The following is a 23,270-nucleotide window of genomic DNA, read 5'->3' as shown; positions in this document are numbered from 1 at the left end:
AAATGAAAGAAAATTATCATTTAGTTGCTTTTTGCATTTAATGCCTCTAAAAACAAAATAGGCCAAACAGAAATGGAACACTAAGAAAATAGTGCTCTCAATTCCAGCCTGCATGTCCCAATACATATCAACATTTTGTATCACAAAGTAAGTACATTTTGACAAATAAGAGTTAGTGGGAACATCTTCAAGAAATACAAAATAAATCAGCAAAGCAACTGGATGCACAGCATTGTGGCAATAAATAAAAAACCACAGTCAAAATATTCACATGAAAGAAGAAATGTTGGCCATATAAAAATGTTTATTTCTTAATTTTAACTCAGTGGTCCTCAAGAATTACACCAAAACCTCCACATAAATACTGGTGACATGACTCGTGCATACTATGTTGTATTAAGCTGTTAAGTCTTGCCAAGTTACTGATGGAACTTTTGTTTTCAACTGGAGAAAAACCTGAAAGTTTCCCTCCACTGTAACCGATCTTGGGAATCACATAGAAATTTCCCTCTTCTGTTACCTCCCATCACATCCTATTTTGCTCTTACAGGGTTTTGCAAACCCTCTGGAAATCCATCCTTGGTGGAAAAGCAGCAGGTGTATTTAAAACAGGTGGCATCAAGCCCAAGAATTTAAGGGATACCAACCAAAAGAGCAAATATTCAGCATGAAGTTTGTATGGTGAGGGATGAGAGATTCACATCAGCCCTGTCAATACCACCCAATTTTAAGGCACCATTCTGCAATGGATGCTCTCAGGAAACATCAAGGGCACAGGAACATCCAGTGAACTAACTCCTACTCACTAGAGGTCACCTAAGGGATCAGCCATCCTCTTTCTCCTACATTAAAAAAGCAACACAGGAGCATCTGACATGAGCCATGATGCTAAATAATTTCTTGTCTGAGAAGTGAAAGAATCAAGATTCTGTTAGAAGTGGGAAACCTTTTCATACAGCAAGAAAAGCAGCCTCAGCACTTCAATTCAACTTGGGCCTTTACTTTGTAAGCTCATCTGTAGCAGATAGGCACTATAAAAAATTAGTTGAAGAGTCTGGCTTAAAGCCCATTGAGGTCAGATGACCTCTGTAAGCTGCTGGAAGCAATATAAAGCACAACACCTTCTAAATCTTTACCTCAATCTTTTGTGGAATCAAGCATGGGCCTGAAATTTGAGGAAGTCCCAGCTGTCCAAAAGAGTTTGACCCACAGGACAGCACAAGGCCAGATCCTGCAAAAAATGAAGTGTTAGAGCAGAATCAATAAAGCCAGGAGCAATAGCACTGTAACATTATAACAAGCACAATAACACAGCCAAGTAACTCAAGAAAAGACTTAACATGTCCCTTTACAAAGCCTCTGAGGCCAAAGGCTTCTGGTCTTACACACCATGTCCAGAAAAGGTCTCAAGTTCACTGGGACACAAGGAACAGAGGGTGATTTAGCTTGCAAAGCTTAAAACCCATGAGTGCCAGCACATAGAATCATAGAACAGTTTGGGTTGGGAGGGACCTAAAGATCATCCAGCTCCAACCCCCTGCCATGGGCAGGAACATCTTCCACTATCCCAGGCTGCTCAGAGCCCCACCCAACCTGGCCTTGAACACTGGCAGGGATGGGACATGCACTCCTCCACAGCTTCTCAGGCAACCCGTGCCAGTGCCTCACTATCCTCCCAGGAGAGAGATTCTGCCTAATAACTAATCTAAACCTGTCTTTTTTCAGTTTAAAGCCTTCACCCTTTGTCCTATCACTACAAACCCCTGTAAAAAGTTCCTCTGCAGCTTTCCTGTGGCTCCTTTAAGGCTCTGAAAGGTCACTGCTATCACAGATGTCCCAGGGCAGGTGCAGCCTTTAGTTTATGATGGGGCTGTGCTGCTTTGTGACCACAATGCACCATCCAATACAAGGCAGTATAATTGGAGGGGTGGTAGCTCCTTGGCTAAACCTATGTCTGATGTGCAAAATACCATGGCCTCAGTTATGCCATTTTAATCAAAGTAGGTAGTACCTTACTATTCAATCTGCTCCAGTGATGTCAGAGAGATTTATCATGTGGATGGGACTAGTCAAGGTACGACTAAGATTGATTATGGATGTCATGACTGGGTACTTGACAATGAGCTGCAAACAAGTTCTGAATCCATTACTCTTAAGAGAATTTTTGACTGTGATCATCGGTAATATTTGCTATAAAGTGAAAGCCATCTTTCAAATATGTCAGGTTTCAGAGAATGGCTAAATCCTGAACCATTGCTAAACCAAATTCCATATAAGGTTAAGAGAATTTGTCCAGGGTTAGGACCTTCTCCAGGCTGAGCAGCCCCAACTCTCTCAGCCTTTCCTCACAGGAGAGGTGCCCCATCTCTCTGATCATCTTTGTGCCCTGCTCTGGGCTCACCCCAGCAGGTCCCTGTCCTTGCTGTGCTGGGCCCCAGAGCTGGTGCAGCTGCAGGTGGGCTCTGAGCAGAGCAGAGGGCAGGATCCCCTCCCTGCCCTGCTGCCCAGGGGCTCTGGGTGCAGCCCAGGGCACCTTTGGCTCTCTGGGTTGGGAGTGCCATGGCTGGGCCATGTCCAGCTCTCACCCACAGCACCCCAAGTCCTCCTGGGCAGGGCTGCTCTGGATCTGCTCATCCCCAGCCTGTGCTGGTACCAGGGGCTGTCCTGACCCAGGAGCAGCCCCAGCACTTTGATTTGTTGAATTTCCTGAGGCTCCCATGGGCCCCTTCTCAAACTCATCCAGGTCCCTCACATCACACAAGCAATAGTGTTGTGGAATTTTCAGCATGTTTCTCTACATCAAGGTATTTCCTCAGCTCTTAAAGAGAAAGATTTACCTACTAATATGATTGTAAAATCCCAGCCACATGCAACTTGTTTTACAAAAAAGCCAGACAGGGCAGTGCACAAAGTAAAACGCAGCACATCCTCTGTGTGATTCAGTCCCAGCTGCCCATCTTTGTTGTGGCCACAGACAAAGAGTTGTCCTGCACCTGGAAGAAAAACAAACAAACAAATTGTGTTCCATTTCACAGACTAAAAAGAAACCTACTTCTGTGAGATGCTGTGACAAACAAGGACAGTGATTGTGTGTCACTTCAGGCACAACAATCAAGTAAAACTTAAGAGAAACAGTGTTTCTGACACATCAGAAATATCTCTGAATAAGTATAGCTTTGGAGAGCTGGGTCTGTCAAGGGACACAATCCATATGGTGAGACAGGCACCTCTCACATCAAGATGCTTTTTTTATCATCTTCACATCTGCCTGTATTCCTTCTTTACATAATTAGCTGTGGCATACAGCACAACCTTTCAAGGGCCACATGTTATGTCCTGGTCCTTACCTTACCACTTCTTAATATTGAATAACCTCTGACTCCTCCTTCCCACCCCCCATCCTCAATACAAAAAATTTGGGATCTTTGTATGAAAGAAACGGCTGAAGAAACAATCCTCACACAGCCACGAAGTAACCACACAATATATGAGCAACAGGCATTTCCCCCATTTCCCCAAATATTGAGTTAGCTGGAAGGAGAAGAAACTGTTTTGCAGCTAAGGATTGTACTTGTTGAGAAACAGCAGCCACAGAGAGGTGGCAGCACTGAACCAAGAGGGAAACACACCAAAAAAGCGATTAAAAGCCAAATACCCCGTGCAAGAGCAGTGTTTTTACCAGTGATAACTGCAGAATGTCCCCCTCCTCCAGCAATGCTTGCAATGTCTTTACACTTGCAGGAAACATCTTCCAGGGCCTGAGGAACCAGCACATCCTTTTTATGACGAAGACCAAGTTGTCCATAGCTGTTTGCACCCTTCAAATGCACACAGAAAAATAACACATTTTTTTAAAAGTTAACAAAAGAAGCCCACATATACTCCCAGGGACAAACAAGCATATTTGGGATATGCCACGGGTTAGCCTGCTCCTAAAAATCCCCTGATATGACACAAGATTCCCAGCATTACAGACCAGGACTGTCTCCTATCTTTGCTGTCATTAAGGGTGTCTGTGCAGCCCCGGTATTTCAAAAAGCATACTGGAATACAACCTGTTAAAACTTCAACTGCAGACGCACAGTTTATAAGGAGGAAAACCTTTCTGTCAGGATGACTACCACACCTTTATTTTAAATGATTCCCACTCATCACTAAGGTCTTATTCATGCCACTGCTTTCTGGCAGGCTACCTCCAAAATGGGAACAGAAAGACCTTTTTTTGGAACCTAAAGAAGTAAATCAGAAACATTAACTAAACTCATTAACTAAATATTTTAAATGAAAGAAATCAAAATGAAAATATACCAATTACAGGTACTAATTATATAAGTGTATAAGTATTATATAAATATAGAACTACAAAACTATAGCTACAAAACCCACTGTGGAAAGCAGCAATTGTCAACACGGTAGCAAGTCAGGGAATTTCTTAGTCAATTTCAGCTCCATGTCCAACAGTTCAACCTTCATTCACAAAAAAGGGAATACCATCACCTTCCCCACCCCACACACTGCAGCAACAGCAACACTCCAAACCCACAATGCTCACAGCTGGTAATCCCCAGCAAATCCTATCCCTACCTCACCTGTGCACCCAATTTATCCTCCACCCATCCCGAAAGATGCAGCACCTGGTAAATGTTGAACGGCCGCATTCAGCAATAACCACTTTGTACCTACAGAAACACCGACACTTCACACAGAACCACCGGGCTGCTGTTATTCAGCAATAACCAGTTTGTACCTACAGAAACTATACAATAACTATTTTGTACCTACAGAAACACCAGTTCACACAGAAGCACCGGGCTGCCCGGCCAGCCCAGAGCCGGCAGGCAGGGAGATATCTGGAGCGAAGCCGCACCGGCACACCAAGCGTTCCCTCACAGCCACTGCCGGTGATACGCGCTTTAGAGCGTGATACTACTTAACAGGAGCAAGTCTTCTTAAAGGATGTCTCACAACCTCCCGCTTCAGCCCGTAACTCGCCATGAATTTACAAGCCTTCAAAGCCAGGAGAGCCGCAGAAGGAGCCGAGAGGCTGGGAGCCACAGGCGGGCATCCCAACGCCAGCCTCACTCCAGCCGGCCCCGGCCCCGCGGGGCAAATGGGGCTGGGCAGCGTGAGGGAAGCCCCGGCACGGCCCCGCACCGGCTGTGCCCGCCAGGTGACACCGCGGCGTTGTGTCCCTGCGGAGCGGGCACACCGCGGGCCCGCCGCATCCCGGCAGGGCGAGCAGCGGCCCCGCCACCCTCCCGCCCCCCGGGCCGTGCCGAGGGCCCACTCACCCAGGCGAGCAGCCGAGGCTCCATGGGACGGGGCCGGCGGCTGCCGGCGCTTCCCGCCGCCCGCGGGCCGGGCAGGAAGGGGCGGGCACGGGGCGGGCGCGGGGCGGGATCACGGGCGGGCAGTGCCCGAACCGCGCCGGGAAACGCCGGCCCTGAGCGAGCGCTTTGTGTTTGCCGGGAAAATCCACAAATGCCAGAGGTTTGTGTCCAAAACAGGAGACAGAGGAGTCCCGCAACTTTATGCGAATAGAGGGAGAGAGTCCACTGGGGCATTCACCTGTGGAATTTTCCTCTCTCGGTTTCAGAGCACGCACCCTCCTTTTATCCCAATTCCCGGCCACATGTTGCCCTGTTCCTTGCCCCATTGGCTGCGGCGCTAGGAAGACACAGCCTTCCCGAACTGCCTACCACATATCCCATCCTGAACATCCTGTTTTACCCCAAAATTCAGAAGTTGAGGCTTGTGCAGACCCATGTCTGTGTTAGGAGCCGAGCTGCCTGGCCTCCAAAAAAAACCCGCTGCCCAAAGTCGCTAGAAACATTGGTGTCCATTTCATTGGCGTTAACACCCACACCTTCACCCAGCAAATTGTTAGTAAAGACATGAGCTTTCCTCCCGAGCCGTAGTAAAGGGCCTTGGTGGTTCTGATAATTATCACAACTCCTTTATTTCGTTGACATTTAATCCTCCATAATGGTTTAAAGTACTTAAATTATCGTGGTTTCACCGAAAGTTTGGGGGGGGGGGCGAAGCCAAACATACACGTTGTTAGTGCCGTGGAAGTGCATCGTCTCGGTATTATGTCTAGCAGTTTACTTTTTCTTTTGCTACACAAATGCAAATAAATATACAACTGCTGTTTTTACAAAGTACTTGAAAGTAGGTGCTACTTTAACAAGTTTAAGAACTCCTACTTGAAACGTACACATAGCTCAGACAAGGCTGGAAGTAACACAGACCTATGTATATTTCAACAACATCATAAATTCAGTGTGGTTAAAACTGTAGCTGAATATTAACTGTTATCACAGAAGCAGACAAAACAGATCCTCCCTTACTACTCAATTAGAGGAAGGTTTCTTCTTTAGAAAGACAAAGTTCCTAAGCCTATTTTTAAATTAAGTGCAATGTAAGCCATAAATGTTGTAGACCATAATTCTACATCTTAAATGCTCTTTAAAACAAAGTTATAGTGGGTTAATAGCCACAGAAAAATCTATCTAGTCTTGATTTAAACAGTGAGTATTCTTGGAAAGGTTGGTCTGGCAATTGCTTATGGAGCAGAGGTGTCCAACTAGAGAGCATATGAAACTCAAGCTAATTTTCAAGCACAGAGGTTTCATGAAAGTCCTTTCAAGTTCTCAAAATCCTGGACTAGCGTCTCCAGTGTATTTAAGATTTCAGATCATTCTTCCAGCACACTTTCTGGATTTCCTGATAAGATCTACGTATGACACAAAACAGTGCCTAGGATGCTGTTAAATACACCCTGCACATCACAGATCCCCCCCTTTGAATGTCTCACATCCTGCACACATGTCCATGCCAGAACAGGGGTGGCAGAAGCTTTGCCCAGCTCTGCAAGATGCTTGGAACTGTGGGACCCTCGACACAGGCAATTTACTACTGTGCAATGCAGACAATTCAGCAGGACACTGCTTCCCTACACTTCTAAAGTGCTCTTTGGGATCAGGTATGCTTTACACTACAAGGTAGTTTCTTGCCTTAAAAACCACAGAATTCCTATGAAATGCTTGGGCCTTTCAGTTATAATTTAATAGATAGGGGATGAAGGTGTTCAAGTCAGGTAAAGAAGAAACTAAATGTGTATTTGTGTAGCTTGTGCAGGTCAAAAAAGTGACTGAGCAATCAATAGGATATTTATTTTTACATAAAGCACACTGGTCTATGAGCTTTGGGTGTTTTTTTAAACTTTGATGTTATTTTAGAGCAAATTAAGCTATTTTGAATATGAAGCTGCAGTTTGGAAATGGTTTTGGGCTTTATGCTAAATCAATGCTTGATGGCTTGCTGTATTTTTTTGCTGAAGTAATTCAATCAGGAAAAAGGCAAATGGTATCTCTGTAAGGAAAGGTCTTCCCTCAGGTGCAATATCAAGGACAGCAAAAAAAATCCTGACTCTAAGCCAATATCAAATCACTTAAAATAAACATAATTAGGATTTCATGCAATAGCTGTATCTCTCCTTATACTAGAAGCATGCCAAACATCACATTTGCAACTCTTTGTGGCAAGAATAATCCCTTTGAAAGCAAGATTTGACTCCTCCCTTTTATTGTGTTGAACCTCCAGCTATTTGTGTCCTGATGCCTGCATTGTAATCATTCAAGTCTCAAACTTAGTAGCACAGTCTTTGAAACACTGAATTACCACAGCTTCTACATTGTCAAGTGTTCAGCACCATACAGTCAGTAGCAGAGACTGCTGGAGTCAGGAATTGAATTCTCTCTGGGGTGAATTACTCCATTTTTGCCTCATAAGCCACCTCCTGCAGCATCTGATCTCAGCCCTGATCCACAGACTACACTTTTTCTCCAATCTAACAATTTCTCCATTCCCCTACAAGCTTCTAAAAGGCAACTCTGGACCTTTTTTACCCAAGGGGGTTGGAGGAATGCATTTATCTGAGGAAATTTACAGAGAGTAACAAGATTAAATTGTTATATTCTTAAGGGCCGTTTACTCTTCCATGTGCAAAGGAGTGAGTTCTGCATGCAACACATTATATGCCTAGAAAGAAATCAGTGGGGGAAAGGGGAGGATTGGCTCGCAGCCCAGTGCTGGCAGGGTGTTAAACTTCCAGCTGCTTGCCCATCTTGCTGAGGGCATCACTGACAATGTCCAGCTCGTGGCGCAGCTCGTTCACCACGCTGGCGATGCTCTTCGTGTCCTTCAGGACCTGCACGCTCTGAGTGTAGGGGTTGTACTTCACCCCAAAGGGACGCTTGATGGTTTTTGCAAACTCTCTGTTCAGGTAAAAAAAAAAAAAAAAAAAAAAAGAAAAAAGATAAAAACAGTGTGTTATATCCAAAAGAGGGCATTATGAACAAGACATAAACCACAAATGCATTCTCTGTATGCAGCCAGTATCAATACCCACTTTTCTAAAGTATTTTAAAATAGTCCTAATTGTTATGTATCTCCCACCCAGTACCTGAAAGACCAAGAAAATACTAACCAGAACTCCTTTACTGTGAAAAATGGTTACAAAACTGTGATAAGACTAAAAGGGTTTTGTGCTGCAACAGAAAGACATATAAACCCAAATCTGCTTTTATAAAAAGAAGGGAGGGGGGACAGAATCTGTACCTCATCTTTTCCTTTGCTTCTTCAAAACTTTCAGAAACAAAGTAAACCTCCTGGAAAGTTGTAATGATACATTCTTGCTTGCAGGTGACCTTGGGATCAAAAGGTTTGACTTTGGCGCTGTCAGAGAGTGAGTGCTGGTGAGGTGTTACCATGGGTCAGAGGAGCATCACCATCCAAAGAATCCAGGAGGAAGATGACATGTGATGAAGTGAAGAAAAAGGATTATGTGAGATGATTTTAATGCATCTTATCTTGAAATTTTTATCTGCAGATGAACAGTGATTAAAGCCTAACAAACTGAATTATTCTAAACAGTCATATTCTGCCAGTTTGGGTGAGAAAAGGGACTCCACAGACACGAGGCGTGTGTATAAATGAGCAATATTTTCAGAATCTGGTTAAACCAACAAAGCTTTGATCTGAAAGTAGTTACCTGGACTGTAACATCAAGAAATTATACTTCATAAAAAGCAGGGGGAAACAGTGGCAATGGTAATGAGGCACAAAGAAAAGAGGCAAGCAAGCAGTAGCCATTCTTACCTTGAGCTCACTAATGGAAGAGAGCAAGCCAGCCCCATAAACTCGTAGCTGCCCCTCTTGCTTGCACAAGCCAAACTCTACCGTGAAGAAGTAGCACTGAAACACAGAAGGAAGTAAAACAATTCAGCCTTCATCAAAGATGCTGTGGTGAACTAGAGATGGAAGCATTTCTATTTGTAGGTGGCATCAAATATTTGCAAATATCAGAGAGTTATCACTCAGTTATCCTGAGACATTTAAAGAGGAGGAAAGCCAGGATGGAAGGATGAAGAACCACGGGATGGCATGTTTCTCCTAAGAAAGGTGGATGTTATAGATCACCCAGCTGGGCTGGAAGATGCTAATGCCAGTGCAAACATTGAGGTGTAAATCTCTTTTGAGAAATACTGACATGAAATCACAGCCTTAGCTTAAAACAATCACTGGGTAGAGCGGATCTCTGGTGAGTAAGAACAGCCCACTGCAGTTTGTTTCTCATTTGCTTAGTGTGCTGTAAAATTAAAGACATTCTGTTTGCTGAATTTCAGATTTCTGCTGCTATACAGGAAGGAACACTGTTTTCATAGATGGCTTATTTCTGCCCCCACTGAAGGTAGTACAAGTTTTACACATGACATGGGAAAAGAAATTTTTTAAATCAGCAAGCTAGTTCTTGCATAACTGGCACAGATTATTTTTCATCAAAATTTACTTTTAATCTTAAAATACCCCTGCCAAGACATCCAGAGACTGATATCCAGAAAATTAGTTTATATTATTTTAATTTCTTGACTGAAAAGTATCTAATGCTAGCACTCACCACATTCAATACCATATAATTTCAATTCATTCTACACATTAAAGAAATAGAACTTTCAAATCATTGAATCATGTTCCCAGAAGAAAGAAGACTTTGTCTGAAAGAAATAGACCATAAAATTTCAGTCTGCAGAAGCTAAACCATTACTTGACAGTAGAGTGAAGAAAAATACCAATCATATCAACTTTAAAGTGGGTTTTTTTCCTAGCATGGAAAATTTTTTCATGCTTTAAAATCCAGAGACCAGTGAAACACAAAGATCTAGCAGCTGGTGTGGCTAACGTTGACATGAAGCTCCAAATTTATTCAATGGCATGGGATCAGCTTAGCGAAGCACAAAGGTTTTGATGGAATCCCCAGGCACTCAAACACTCACTGTTGCCAGTTTTTGGACAGCCTCATCTGATGCCCCAAGTGATGCAAGACCAATTTCCTGGGAGAACTGAGCAAAACTGGGTTCGGCCAAAAGAGGGACATGGCCAAGGAGCTCATGGCAGGTATCACTGGATAAAGAAACAAAACAAGAAATCTCCTGATTTGTCTTCGTGGCAAAGTGAAAAAGCAGCACCACTGAACAGAAACAATGTCTTGCATTAAACTTTAAACTTAAACACTAAAAGCATTGCCCATTTCTCTGAAATCAACTTAGCAGATCATAACAACCTTCTATCAAGTGCATAAAATCAGATTTTCAAATGAAGGTGCCTAAAATTCAGGTCTGAGCTCCCCATGTGTAAGGAAACTGGATATTAACTGCACACAGTGATATCAGGAGGAGATCTCCAATAGCAAGCTGCACTTTTGAAAATCCTGCACTTACGAAGGTGGCATTTCAGCATGCTGCAAATTCGTTACATTCAGCATGAAGGCTGAGTCTTCAGCACCTTAAAAATAAGTTTTATGCTGGTGTTCTTGAACAGCTTTTAAGTAACTTGGCTCTGGGCAGGCCAGATTCAAAACTCTCTCACAAATTCTAGCCCAAGATTAAATGACTCACGGCTCTGGTGTGTAGAGAGGGTCCGAGCTGTGTCTGACATATTGAGTGCAGTGGAAAACTCGGAATGCCAGTCCTGCCAAGAAGTCTCTGGGTGACAGATATCCAGCCACAGGGCGAATGGTGAAGCCTGTGCGCTCTGAAAGTGACCAGAGAAGCTGTATGTTAGTTTAGCACAGGATGCACAGCATTGTCAGCTTTCCTGCTGGGGCTGAGGTGACAGCCACAGCACTACCTTGGCTCAAAAGCACGTGGGAAAATGAGGCACAATTAGAAAAATTAAACGTAGGCTTGAGTCTGAGAAACATTTTTCAAAATGGCCCTATCTCTGTGCCCATGGATTTCCTAGGATGCCATGCCTAGATTCAACAATACAGCCAGGTACCTCCTTAGCCAGTCCTAACAATCTTTTTAGACACTGCCCCTCAAGTGTCACTGCCTGCATTGAAGACAAATACATTAAAACACAGATGGCCAAAAGGCCTCTTAAAGGACCAGAATGAATACAAGACACCCAGAATGTTTCCTTGTGCCCACAAAATGGTGGGATTTGCAATGGACCTCAGTTTATTTTGAAAACCAGAAAATTGTAGGAAACCAGCAGATTACCTTTCAGGAAGCGAGACACATCTTCCAGCTGGGGAATATTGTCCTCCCTGTACCCACAGTGTTTGGTGAGCAGGGGCAGGTTTTTCAGGTACTCTCTGCAGGCATAAGTTGGGTAAAGATTGTTCAGCTCTCGGTACACAGTCCCCCAAGTCTTGACCTCCTCCTCAGTGAATTCAATCTTGGGGATTGGGTCACCACTGCAAGGAGAAGAGGAAGAAAGGACACTCCTCAGAAAATGGCTAATAAGAGGTGACTAATTTACCTACTATTAGTATTTAATACCTGTATGACTGTGACACCTGCCATTAGACTCTATCAAATACAGTGAGATCTGGTCTATGTCCTGGAAAGCTTTTAGTCTGAGGACTTGCCTTTTTTTCACTTTAACCAGTTGTCAGGAATCTTGGCATTGATCTCACTTAAAGCATTGGTTCTGTAAACAGTTTCTTAATTGTTTAATGCCAAGAGTAAGGTTTAAAATACTTACACAATCTCTTCACAGCTTCAGGAGCTGATAACACATCCTTTTCCATGTTGGATTTCTAAGTCTACAATTATTTTCCATTAACCTTTTAATTTGTTTTAAGAAAGGAGAATTTCCTAAAATAACAACACATAGTGTGACAGCAGCTAAATATACACATCAGGTAAATTATGTTTCTGTGCAGAGGAGACCAGTGCCTGTCTGAGCATATTAATTTTAGTCTCTCTTTCCTATTTAGTCCTCAGGACCTTGGATGAAGTGGATTGTGGCAAGGCCAGTATTACACTGTGTTTCCACTGCCAGCCAGGTCACTGGCATGGAAAATGCTTTCCCAAGGGAATCTCTGTCAACAACAGGTTAGCAATAATCAGCTTGGGACTGTGGTAACCAGTTGCATTAAACACACAGTGCAATAGAACTCTAAATACAGACATTTTCTAGGCCACGTTCAGTTGAGGAACTTGACAGCTAAATTCAATCAGGCCACACGAAAATCACATTTAGAAAGAATTTACAGCACTAGGTCATGAATCTCTTACTGCTTTAAGAGCTCCACCCCCTGCCAAGAGGCATCTCTAAAGACAGAAGCTCTTAGAATTTCTTTTCACAGAAAACTTCTTATCTACACATCACACATGCTAGTTTGAACCAGGAAAGAAAATTCAAGTATTAACATTTGCTCAGAAAGTTTACTCTCAGTGGTCAGTGGGCTGTACATTGGGATTTGCCTCCCCTCCCTCTCCTTTGCAGAGCAGCTGGCCAAGCCACACTGACCAGGGCTGCCTGATCTACCCTCTCATCTTGCCTCACACCTCCCTTCCCTTCGCCTCCTTGGCTCTGATCCCTGAGCTGAGCCTGCATGCCTCAGCCTGGTCTGAGCCCAGGAAGGTGAGCTCCTCACAGCCCACTCTGCTGTCATTTCAAAGCACCCAGAAGGCTTCTTCTGGAAGAATTCAAGCTTACTGTTTGTAGTTCATAGCCAGGTCTGCAAAATACTTTCGCCTCTTGCGATAAACATTGTCTTTGAAACCCTGGTGGGGAGAAAGGAAAACACAATTCAGTGAGTTTCCAACCATAATAAATAAATCAATCAATTTAAAACAGAACACTTGACATTTCTGCAGTTGGGGAATAGAAAAGTATGATGTGTAAGAATAAAAGGAGAGGGCAGGAAACTCATAGCTGAAATCTAAAATGTTTAATAGATGTGAACTGAGCAAATACTCCAAAGTAGGAATCAGCTGATTTATGCAACTATATATTCCATGTAGAAGGATTAATTTTAGTTGTATCAGTATTCATACAGAGTTTGTTACCTGCATGATTATTGAAAATTACAGAACAAATTGCCCGTTTTCAGTGCCCAAATACCAGCTTGGTTTCTCCAGTAAGGAAGAAAGATAGAGGGGGAAGAAAGCCTGCCTCAAAATAACTTTCTTTTAGCTTCTTTAATGTGGATGTGACCACTCAAGGCCCAGACCTGGAGTTCTTGCACGAGTAAACCCTGCAGAAAAGCACAGGAACTGAATTCAGTCAGTCTTCCCTGAGCAAAGAAAGAGACACGAAATCCCCAAGAGAAGGTGCTCAGACCTCCAGAGACACCATTGAGGGAGAGTAAAGGGAGGAGGAAAAGCTGCAATTTTTTAGGTCAGCTCCATGAATTGTTTCCATCTATGGACTGGATGTAGGGAGGGAAAAGTACTTACGGGATGGTCGGCATCCAAGTCAGAGCCGTACATCAGCACCCGGTTTGCACACTTATCCAAGTCTGAGATCTTCTTCGGAAACCAGGGAACGTTCTCCATGCCTGGGGAAGGCATGGGATCCACAGGGTTATTAATAACACCCAGCACACCGAGGGAGGAAGCGCTGCTTCCAGGGATGGCCACGGCGGTTACAGCTCGCTCCATAAATTAAAGGGGATGAAGGAGACAAGGGAGGCCTCTGCCTATCTGGCACCAGCCTCCAGCTCACACTTCCTCCTCGGTCACTGCCACAGGCTGCCTGCAGAGCACAGCCAGCCACAGAGCCTCTGGGAAGGACAGCTAGCATGAGTGGCATCCAGAGGATCCCATGGAGACAAGGTCTCCATGTGTACAGCTGCTGGCAATCTTGTAGGGCACAAAGGGTGCAAAGGAGAAAAGAAATTATTTGTCTGTGGTTCCTGGGCAGAGTGGGAGCAGGTTAGAGCCCTCTCATCATGTTTTACTGACCATGGGAAATGGATGATTCCCCATGGTTATGTACATGGGAAGCACCCAGTTTTCCCTTGAGGGGTATGGGGGGCAGGAGGAACAGGAGGCCCCGCTGCCTGAGACAGGAGCATCATTACAGTTTTGCTACCAACTACTTTGGGGTTATTTTTGCCCTAATAGAGTTTTTTGCCAAGCCCTGGGCAGAGCAGTTAATACACTGTTTTTCTGCCTCAATGCTCTTCAGTTTACTTAAAAAGGTCAGGAGACTGTTTAGATTGAATTTCCCCTTACTTAGGACTAAAGTAAGCCATTTTATCCAAGAACTCCAGATCTCCCCTTCCCAAGCACAATGACATGGGACCAGTTTCCTGCTGCCCTGAACTTTGGGCATCTCTTTAATTAAAAGTAAAGGTGTAAACACAACAGGTAGTATTTTAAAGTAAAGGGTGTCTCTTTTGTACTAATATAAGGAGGCCATTATGATTAAATGTGGGTAAAAAAGACAGGAAAATCAAGAACTAAATGAGGAAATTGCAGAATCCATATTGAACTCTCCCCAGTGTCTGAACTGAACTGGGACCTGTCAGTATCACACCTGCCATCATAAAGTACTCAAGCCCTGTACTCAGACTTTGCCCACAGGCCAGCCTGCTTTGACCTGCAGAGCTCTCACTGGTGCCAGCTGGGCTGTGCTGGGAAGGGACAGGAGCACAGACAGCAGACACACAATTTGTAACAGCCTGAACTCCCAGGTTCAGGCCAGACTACACTCACACATAGCACAGAAACAGGTACCTGGCAGCAGGGGCCTGAAGACACGACACAAGTGCAGGTGTGGACAACCAAAGAAAAAGATTTCAAACCAACACATTTGGAAGTGCATTTTCATCAGCACTGCCTTTTGTACCTACCATCTTCCTGGACACTGAAATGCTCTGTGGGGCTCACAGAGACGATGTTGACGTGGGATTTCAGGAGCTGGAAAATCTCATTCAGCTGTTCCCTGTTACTGTCACAGTCTACAAAGATCTCAAACTCCGAATTTCGTCTCTTGGACTTCCGTGACTCAATGTGTACCAGATTTACATGCTTCTCCTGTTTAGTAAGAAGCAATGTTTGCAAAGAGATAGGGTAAAAGCAATTGACTAAAAGTTAAAATAGTTTTTCAAATTAATATTCTACTGCCATGAACTATTCACCACGTCTATGAAGCTATTTTAGTTAATTGGATCTCTTGATAGCAATTTGCTTATTGGAGGGGGCGAAGGTTTGCTTTTCTATTCAGAAGAAAATGAAAGCAAACCTGTGTTCTGTCAGTTTTATTTACATTCAGGAAGCACATAAAGACACAGTCAGGAAGTTTAAATTCATGGACCTTTTTCTTTTATCCTTCCCGTAGGAAGCTGATTAGCCAAATTCACCAAAATGCCAATCAAGTCACCATATAATTATCTCACAAGCAGGCAAGGGATTTAAAAGCAGTAGTTTTCAGAGCATTAGTTTCACTTGTCTTTAATCTGAAGAATTATTTAATCATGTGTTTTATATTAGGAACATTGAGAAAACCCCAAGCTAAAGCACGCAGAGCCACGCACCAGAGCACAGTGGCGCTGCACATATTCCTCACACAGCACCTGCCCAGCAGCTGTGCAAGTGCAGCTCCTCTGCCGCCTCCAGTCTGCCTGGGCAGTGTGGCAAGGGCAAGATCAACACCCCCAGTGTCTACCTGCCATCAGCAGGGGCTTCAGACCACCTCTTATTCCCAGCAAAACCATTGAGTGCCAATCCTCTTGTCATGAGGGGAAAAGACAAACTTCTCTCAGTGTATAGTCTGTGCAGGTAAGAGTTTTAGCCAGCCACAGCCATCATCTAATTTCTGAGGCACACATTTGCCTTTGTGGGTAATTTTGGGTGCGAGGTGGGAGCAGGTTCAGAATCACATCCTTAATAAATGGATGTAATCAATTCTTGTGTGCTCTAAAACTACCCTTACAATTTAAAAATAGAGAGCTGCTGTGATGATCATAAGATTATAGAATACATACCTGAAAGAGTTTTAATGCTTTCACAAGTCCTCCAACTTCATTCTTCAAGGAAAAAATGATGGCTGTCCTTCCTCTTTCAGATGCGTGGTCTTCGTTCTCTTTGTTATCTTCAATCATCATGTAAGCTGACTTATTTAACTAGATGCAAACAAACAAAAAAATCTGTTTGAATAGGTAGAAGTGAAAAAAGTGTAAGTTTTTACATTTCAGGGTGTCTTGGGTAATACTGTGCTTGGATCAACCACAAAAGGAAAATTATGAATTCAAATATTACAAAATAATAGGAATAAAGTTAGTCACAGACAGAATTTGTGAGACACTGAAATACCAAGATTTTTTTAGTTGAATGATTTTATGGACATCTTTATTCATTCCCTAGGATGCAGAAAATATTTTCAATATGCAGTTTATAATTAGCATTGCTACTGGGAGGAAGGGGAGCAATAAGATGCCATCAGAAATAGTACATTGAACAAAAACACTTGTTAGCAAGTTCAGTGAACACTGGCAAAGAGAATAATCCAAATCCCACAGGACAGAGGCAGGAAAAGATGAATCAGGATTCAGTAGATCAGAACTGAAAATCACTCTCTTGTTACATAACTGTAAAACACTGTTTTCACAGGGCAAGGACACAAACCTAAGGAGGTAAAATGTTTTGCTGACCAGAATCTGTTGGCTGTAGAGACATTCCCTCTCTGATCAACCACAGCCCAGCTGCTCCATCTGCCATGTCCCTTAATTCATGTCTCAGACCCTTGGCACAATCACACACTGAAAATTCAGACACCCCATACTGTCAGACTGTGTGGTTTTGCACCTAGTGAACACACTCCTGGCTGTGTGGAAATCAGCAGCTATCACAGATCATATTCTTAGCTACCTGTAGCCAGGCCATAAAAAGAGATAATACTGAAACAGTAAAGAATAAGGAAAATACAAAGTAAAGAAAAAACACAAGGCTTATGAGGAGAGGCTATCCCTCATATGTCTTCAAACCTTGCAAAAATTAAAGAATAAAAGGAGAGGTTTCTGAATGAGTCACCAAGAAAGAGGAGAGGAACAATGAAGCCACAATATTGCTATTTGGAATTATTTTTTGATCGGACACAACTTTAAAGATATCACTATCTTGAGACATTTTCAGAAATGAAAAGAGCAAAATAAAAATGCAAACAAAATGCACCAGTTCCTTTGATTCCCTTATACAGTCTCTCCAACTTTAACGATGTAATGAAAATATTTGGATTTCTGACTGGGTTCCCACTTCGAATGAGTTGCCACAATATGATGAGCCTGGACAACAGAGTCAGACCATCACGCTGTTTCTGATCCACCAAAGTCAATGAACTCCATCAGCTTGAGTCCTGACACCAAGTTTTCTGCTGGAAATTGGCAAGCCCAGTCAGGGTTCAGCTGAGCAGCCTGCAGATTTCCCAGCTCACTCCAGTGTCAGATCACCATCACAAGAGCCAGGAACAGGCACTGAGCACAGGCACTTCAAACAGAAAATAAAAAGCTACAAACACCACGATTACATACAGGTCATGGGCTGTTTTCTCAAGTGCAGAGAGCCATTTGTGTGAGCCAAATCCTGTTCAGATGGGGCTGCTGTAGGAGAAGCAAACAAGTCTCCACTACAAGTAGAGTTAGGTGGTGGTCTTTGAAGGCAATAAATGCAGGGCTGGTTTATAGAAGAGGCTGATATGCAGCCTGTTGGCTTGACTCCACATCTAGGATCATTGGCTTCAGCCTGGATCAGCCTTTATGAGATTTGGCACAGTTGCATGCAGTGTTATGAGGTGCACAGCTGGGACAGACTACCTGCGCCAAAAACTAAAGCTCTTCTTTTGTGCTTTGCTGCTGCAACTTCCACTGTGTCTAGGATCAGGTGACAGCATCTATGAAGTTATATGTTTAAGAGATCAATGAAGAAAATCAACAAAACATAAAATATTCTTATATCAAGCTCCAGAAATGACCTCTAACTTAGGAATTACAAATTGGAAAAGAGAAATTGTGATGCTTACAATGCCAAATGCACACTGTAGACATTATTTAACCCTACACCAAAGCTCACCTTTTGCGTTAATTAAAAAATGAAGACAATCACCCAATGCAGCAATCATTTGGGTGCAAGGCAACAGGAGAAAAGGTAACACAGAAACAATTCCTCTCCTCCTGTGGCTACACTTCACTTATATTTTAACCTCTATCAGTAACTCAGCAACCCAGCTCTAGTAAAATCTGAAACTTTTCCTTTGCATGGTAACACATTTGAAGTTTTTGGAGGGTGAAGGGGGAGTTAATATTTCACTGATGTTTTTTATTAGTGATGCAATTCTTTAACTGATTTTCCACCAGCCTGACTCAGTCTTGATGAAAATAGATAAACACAGGGATATTCTAAGCCCTTTATTTACGTAGATAATTAGGTGCTGTCCAGTTAAAGATTTCACTTTTTAGGACCCATAGCAATTATCTTTCCTTTCTCCCTCTCCCCAAAGGATGTTCACAGAGAGAAAGATATATGAGGGAGCATATTTTGTGCTTTAATTCTTTATATTAATGGATAATCAGGATTTTAAATTATCCAAACATATTTGCCTAAAAAAAATCACATTTCAATTCATAAATTGAAGATGAAAAATTATTTTCAAAATGTTTTATACTGATTTGCATTAATCACAATTAATAAAAAGTGGCAATAGGCATTTTATATTCTCTTCCCATTAAGTAGCTGCTTACTTTTTGCTGTCCTTTTGACACACTTCTAGGGAAGGGTGAATACACAATATTAGGAGTGACCACAACTAGATATCACTTTACATTTTCCAGCTACACCAAAGTTCTTCCTAAGATTTAGCTCTCAGACACCAAAGCAAAAGCTGTATTGAGCTGCTTATTTGGCTTCCAGGTATCTGAGGGATACAGCAAAGCAATGTTTTTGTGAAACTTTACTGTCAGCATTCTTGTCTTCACAAGGAATTTTGCAGACTTTGTCAACTGCACAGTATCAGTAACTGCAGCCAGTGCTGCTTCTATCTGATCTCTGATGCACTAAGCAAATTCCCACTATAATGGAGAATATTATAAATAAAAGAAGTGTGTTCTTCTGAATTATGTCACACCGTCTGCCTCTTAAGCAATGGTACACCAAAAGTTGCCTTTGTTCTACCTTAATTTCATATGCTCACATTTACACTTTGAGATTTTTTTTCCTCTCTTTTATCCCGAAACAGCAGCTCCATCCCAATCCCACCGGCACCGAACGCTGCCACCGACGCCAGAGGAGCCGCACCCCAGGTCTCTCCAATTTCTGCTCTCCAAGTAACCGGGGCCAGAAAGCTCCCGATTTTCCCAAATTTCCGTTCCGAGAGATGCAACAGCGAAGCGCCCGAGCTGTGACTGCACAAAAGCGGCGTTTACTCCGCAAGTCGGGACTGACCCCGGGGCCGGGCAGCGAGGATCCCATCCCGCACTCCCCGTGCCATCGTGCTCCCCTCACCTGTGCCCATCCCGCCCTCCCCGTACCCATCCTGCTCCCCTATCCCTGCTCCGTGCCATCGTGCTCCCCTCACCTGTGCCCATCCCGCCCTCCTCGTACCCATCCTGCTCCCCTATCCCTGCTCCGTGCCATCGTGCTCCCCTCACCTGTGCCCATCCCGCCCTCCCCGTACCCATCCTGCTCCCCTCACCTGTGCTCATTCCGCACTTCCCTTACCCATCCTGTTCCCCTCACCTGTGCTCATCCCGCACTCCCGTGCCATCCTGCTCCCCCCGTACCCATCCTGTTCCCCAAACCTGTGCCCATCCCGCTCTTCTCACCTGTGCTCATCTATGTTCATCCCGCACTCTCCGTGCCATCCTGTTCCCCTCACCTGTGCCCATCCAGCACTCCCGGTGCCCATCCCGCACTCCCGTGCCCATCCCGCTCCTCACCCGTGCCCATCCCGCACTCCCGGTGCCCATCCCGCACTCCCGAGCCCATCCCGCTCCTCACCCGTGCCCATCCCGCACTCCCGGTGCCCATCCCGCACTCCCGGTGCCCATCCCGCTCCTCACCTGCCTGCCGGAGTCCCGCGGGCTCGGCGCCGCCTCCAGGGATCCGGCGCGGCGCGGCGCGGGGTGCATGGCCGGGCAGGCTCAGGGCAGCGCCCGGCCCCGCCGGCTTTATGCAGGGCCGAGAGCCGCCCCCGAGCGAGGGGAGGGATGCGGGGAGGCGGGGGAGGCGCTGCCCGGCCCGGCTGGGAAAGGGGTGCCTTGGGCCCCTCCACGATGTTGACCCGGTTTGCAGAGCAGCGATGCTCGGGCACAGCCAGCACCCGCTCCCCGTCACTGCAGCCGGAAAACCCCGCACAAGGAGAAGCCCTTTGCCTCCTGAGTTACCTGGACAGGATCACCCAAGAGGGGTCACGGGACACTGACTTTGTGCGGGTGACTCTAGAGGTTCTGCAGGTAACATAAATTCACACACCACGGGGCTGAGGGAGCGAGCATTTGGGTGAGGGAGTCCTCCTCCACCGTGTCCACACAGGCGCTTCCCAGCACTTATGCGCTCCCTGTAAAATGCTCCGTATGCTGCCTGTGGGGAAGGGAAGGCAAACTGCATCAGAAGTGAGAGGTGGTGAGGGCTGGGCCTGTAGAGCAGAGGGGCTCTGAGCAAAGGGGCCTCTGAGGCTACAGGAAACTCAGCAACATCCTAAATTCTCAACAGCACATAGTGCAGGTTGTAGTCCCAAAGTCCCAAACATGGTGGGCAGATGTACTGAGATCTTCGCTAAAAACAGCAGTGCATTTCTGCTGTGAAAATAAATTGCAGCGTATTCCTTCTTTTCGCAAACCTCCTGTGCGCACAGGAACAGTAACTGCATTTCAATTAGCAGAAAACTGCATCTTTCAACAAACTGTTATTTGTTTTCTGCATATATCTAGGTGTGTTTATAGTACAAAAACTCATGGTTGTTTGACTCCAGTCCTCACTGTCTCATCTCAACTTGGCAACATTAAGATAAGGGGATTTTGGTCCACAGCAGGAGATGCCAAACGTTCCCTGGGAACATAATCTCTTGGAGGTGTTAGGAGTCTCTTGGGGAGGAGAGATTGATTATGATTATTTTCTATTTGAGCTGTCCAAAACCAAAGACTCTGATCCTTTTTATATGTTTTTTTTTAAACAAGCCTTTCATAGAAATGCTCAAAATCAGCAGCAGCTAGTTTCACTTGAATATAATCAAGTGTCTGGAAAAATCCCCAGTATCTCTCTCTTCAGTGCCTAAAAAGGTTTTGAGGATTTTTTCAGTGGTGTAACACACCTGGTAAATCATATTGATGAAGCAAATATAGAGGGTGACATCTAACCCAGGCAGGCACAGTCACACTTGCACCAACATCTGCGATGATGATATCGGAGTCTTCCTTCTACCTAGAAGGACTGAACTTCAAACAATCCTGTTTCTAGCTGGAAACAGTGACCAGCACAGCCCTTCAGAAACAGCACAGGCTGTGAAGGATGACATAGCTGGAAAAACCCTTTTTTTTTCCAGTTTGCTAATGGCACATATTTCATTACCAGATGCTTCAATTTTCCCTGCATAAAGAAAATCAGTATTTATCAATATATGTCTCTCTACAATAGGCATTTCACTTCCTTCCTGAAGAATAAATCTCCCCATCAAATGAGCTGACTCAGAGAGCAAACAGTTTGTAGGATCTTTACACAGACCCCTAAGTGTGTGAGAGCCTGGTGTTACCGGCAAATGTGTAAACATGGGCACAGTAAGACACTTATGATAGAATATGACTAATCTGTCAATTTTCCCCAGCTCAAATGAAGCAATAAGAATGGGGAACCCATGGACAACCTGACCTATAACTACTGAAACAATGGGAATGAGGTCAGGAATGGCCAAGGAAATTTAACCTAATATGGAATGTATTGGTTGCATAACTAGATAACTGGGGTGCCCAGGGTTTTGGGGAGCAGATTAAAGCTGATTCACTGGTTTGGTAAGAAGTGCTTGTTCACCACAGCCAATGCCCCCTGGTCTGAAAGGGCAGAAGCACAAAGCATGAACAGACTCGATTACAGCCTGTTTCCACTGGGTGCTCACTGGAGCCTGCTCTGCTCCTCTCCACACTGGGTTTCCAGCTCCTAGGAATCTGTGGATGGCTAAATAGAAGAACTACTTAAAAGGTTTTATCCAAAAGCTCAATCTTCACAGTTCTATAGTTGCAGGGCTTTGGAAAACCCTCACTCTGTCACTAGCACAGCTGCTGCTTTGTGTTTTCACACAGAGAGAAAAATTTCTACCTTTTCTCAAAAACTGGTAGCATATTCTACCATTTAAGAATGGCGGCTTGAGCCTCTCTCCATAGACAAGAGCAGTATGGCACAGCAGTCAGGTATGGAGACAACACAAACAGGGCAGCAAAATGCACAGGAACCACCCTGCTCATCCTGGCAGGAGTGGCACAAGCAAACACTGACCCACAAAAGGTCTGAAATGGGACCTTGTTGGTCTGCAGGAGCACCAAGGCAAAGAGAGGCCAAAGAGACTTTTCAGTGGGATGTCAGAAATCTACACAGAGCCTGAGGTGGGAAGGAACTCTGAAGGACAGCTGGGACATCAAAACCATGGGGAGAGAAACCTCCGCTTATGGCACAGGAGATAAGGCAATACAGTGACTGATTTTTCTCTAAACCCTGCAGGAGATTTCTCACATACAGCCTCTCATGCACACAAAGCCCTCCAGACAGATAATCAGCACGTGAGGGTGGAGCACAGGTCTGACCCTGCTCAAAAGGGGCTCAAGCTGATCACATTTTGCAGGACAGGGCTTTGCCATGTGCAGCTGCCACAAAACCTCTCTCACTGGCACAGAGCAACCAGGGCACATGAAGGCTGCCAGAGTGGCTTTTCTTACCATTTCCCCCCTAATTCCTCATTAAATGAACTCTCCTCACTTAGATCCAAGTGAC

The 23,270-nt window shown here is 44.5% G+C and overlaps 2 protein-coding genes across 10 annotated transcripts in view; both read right to left on the bottom strand.

The window, feature by feature from the left end:
* SERGEF (secretion regulating guanine nucleotide exchange factor) overlaps positions 1-5,417 on the bottom strand; it is a 150,291-nt gene extending 144,874 nt beyond the window's left edge. For all 7 annotated transcript variants that reach the window (XR_012580856.1, XR_012580857.1, XR_012580858.1 and 4 more), the window contains exons 1-4: positions 5,292-5,417; positions 3,680-3,818; positions 2,838-2,993; positions 1,137-1,231 (exon numbers count right to left, since the gene is read on the bottom strand). Coding sequence is in view for 4 of the 7 variants with exons in the window: in XM_074543354.1 (XP_074399455.1) it covers positions 1,137-1,231; positions 2,838-2,993; positions 3,680-3,818; positions 5,292-5,315 (414 nt within the window). In the remaining 3 variants the exon portion in view is untranslated. The remainder of the gene's footprint in view (positions 1-1,136; positions 1,232-2,837; positions 2,994-3,679; positions 3,819-5,291) is intronic.
* A 517-nt stretch (positions 5,418-5,934) lies between these two features.
* TPH1 (tryptophan hydroxylase 1) lies at positions 5,935-20,881 on the bottom strand. 3 transcript variants are annotated; one of them, XM_026793180.2, is made up of 12 exons: positions 20,354-20,439; positions 19,486-19,696; positions 16,289-16,426; positions 15,155-15,338; positions 13,755-13,855; positions 13,012-13,079; positions 11,565-11,761; positions 10,959-11,094; positions 10,338-10,464; positions 9,163-9,258; positions 8,623-8,756; positions 5,935-8,279 (listed from the first exon to the last, which is right to left on the bottom strand). In XM_026793180.2, exons 2-12 carry the CDS (start codon positions 19,537-19,539, stop codon positions 8,105-8,107), a joined length of 1,410 nt encoding a protein of 469 aa, XP_026648981.1. In that variant the 5' UTR covers positions 19,540-19,696; positions 20,354-20,439; the 3' UTR covers positions 5,935-8,104. The 3 variants fall into 3 exon arrangements, with proteins under 3 accessions (XP_026648981.1, XP_014122187.2, XP_026648982.1); XM_014266712.3 differs by lacking the exon at positions 19,486-19,696 and having other exon boundaries at positions 20,354-20,881; XM_026793181.2 differs by lacking the exons at positions 19,486-19,696; positions 20,354-20,439 and adding an exon at positions 17,831-18,297.
* Between the last annotated feature and the right edge of the window lie 2,389 nt (positions 20,882-23,270).

Source organism: Zonotrichia albicollis, chromosome 6, assembly GCF_047830755.1.
Source record: "Zonotrichia albicollis isolate bZonAlb1 chromosome 6, bZonAlb1.hap1, whole genome shotgun sequence".
Taxonomy (NCBI): domain Eukaryota; kingdom Metazoa; phylum Chordata; class Aves; order Passeriformes; family Passerellidae; genus Zonotrichia; species Zonotrichia albicollis.
The sequence above is the reverse complement of the archived record's forward strand: the minus strand, read 5'-3'. Positions and strand labels throughout refer to the sequence as shown.

What these genes read in the sequence shown, in the direction of transcription:
- TPH1 (XM_014266712.3), bottom strand. Translation starts at nt 20,422, where the DNA reads ATGCACCCCGCGCCGCGCCGCGCCGGATCCCTGGAGGCGGCGCCGAGC. An exon ending in TGTGTCTCGCTTCCTGAAAG is followed by an intron (nt 11,095 to 11,564) that starts GTAATCTGCTGG and finishes GGTCACTTTCAG; the next exon opens with AGCGCACAGGCTTCACCATT. An exon ending in CTTCCATTAGTGAGCTCAAG is followed by an intron (nt 8,757 to 9,162) that starts GTAAGAATGGCT and finishes ACACCTCACCAG; the next exon opens with CACTCACTCTCTGACAGCGC.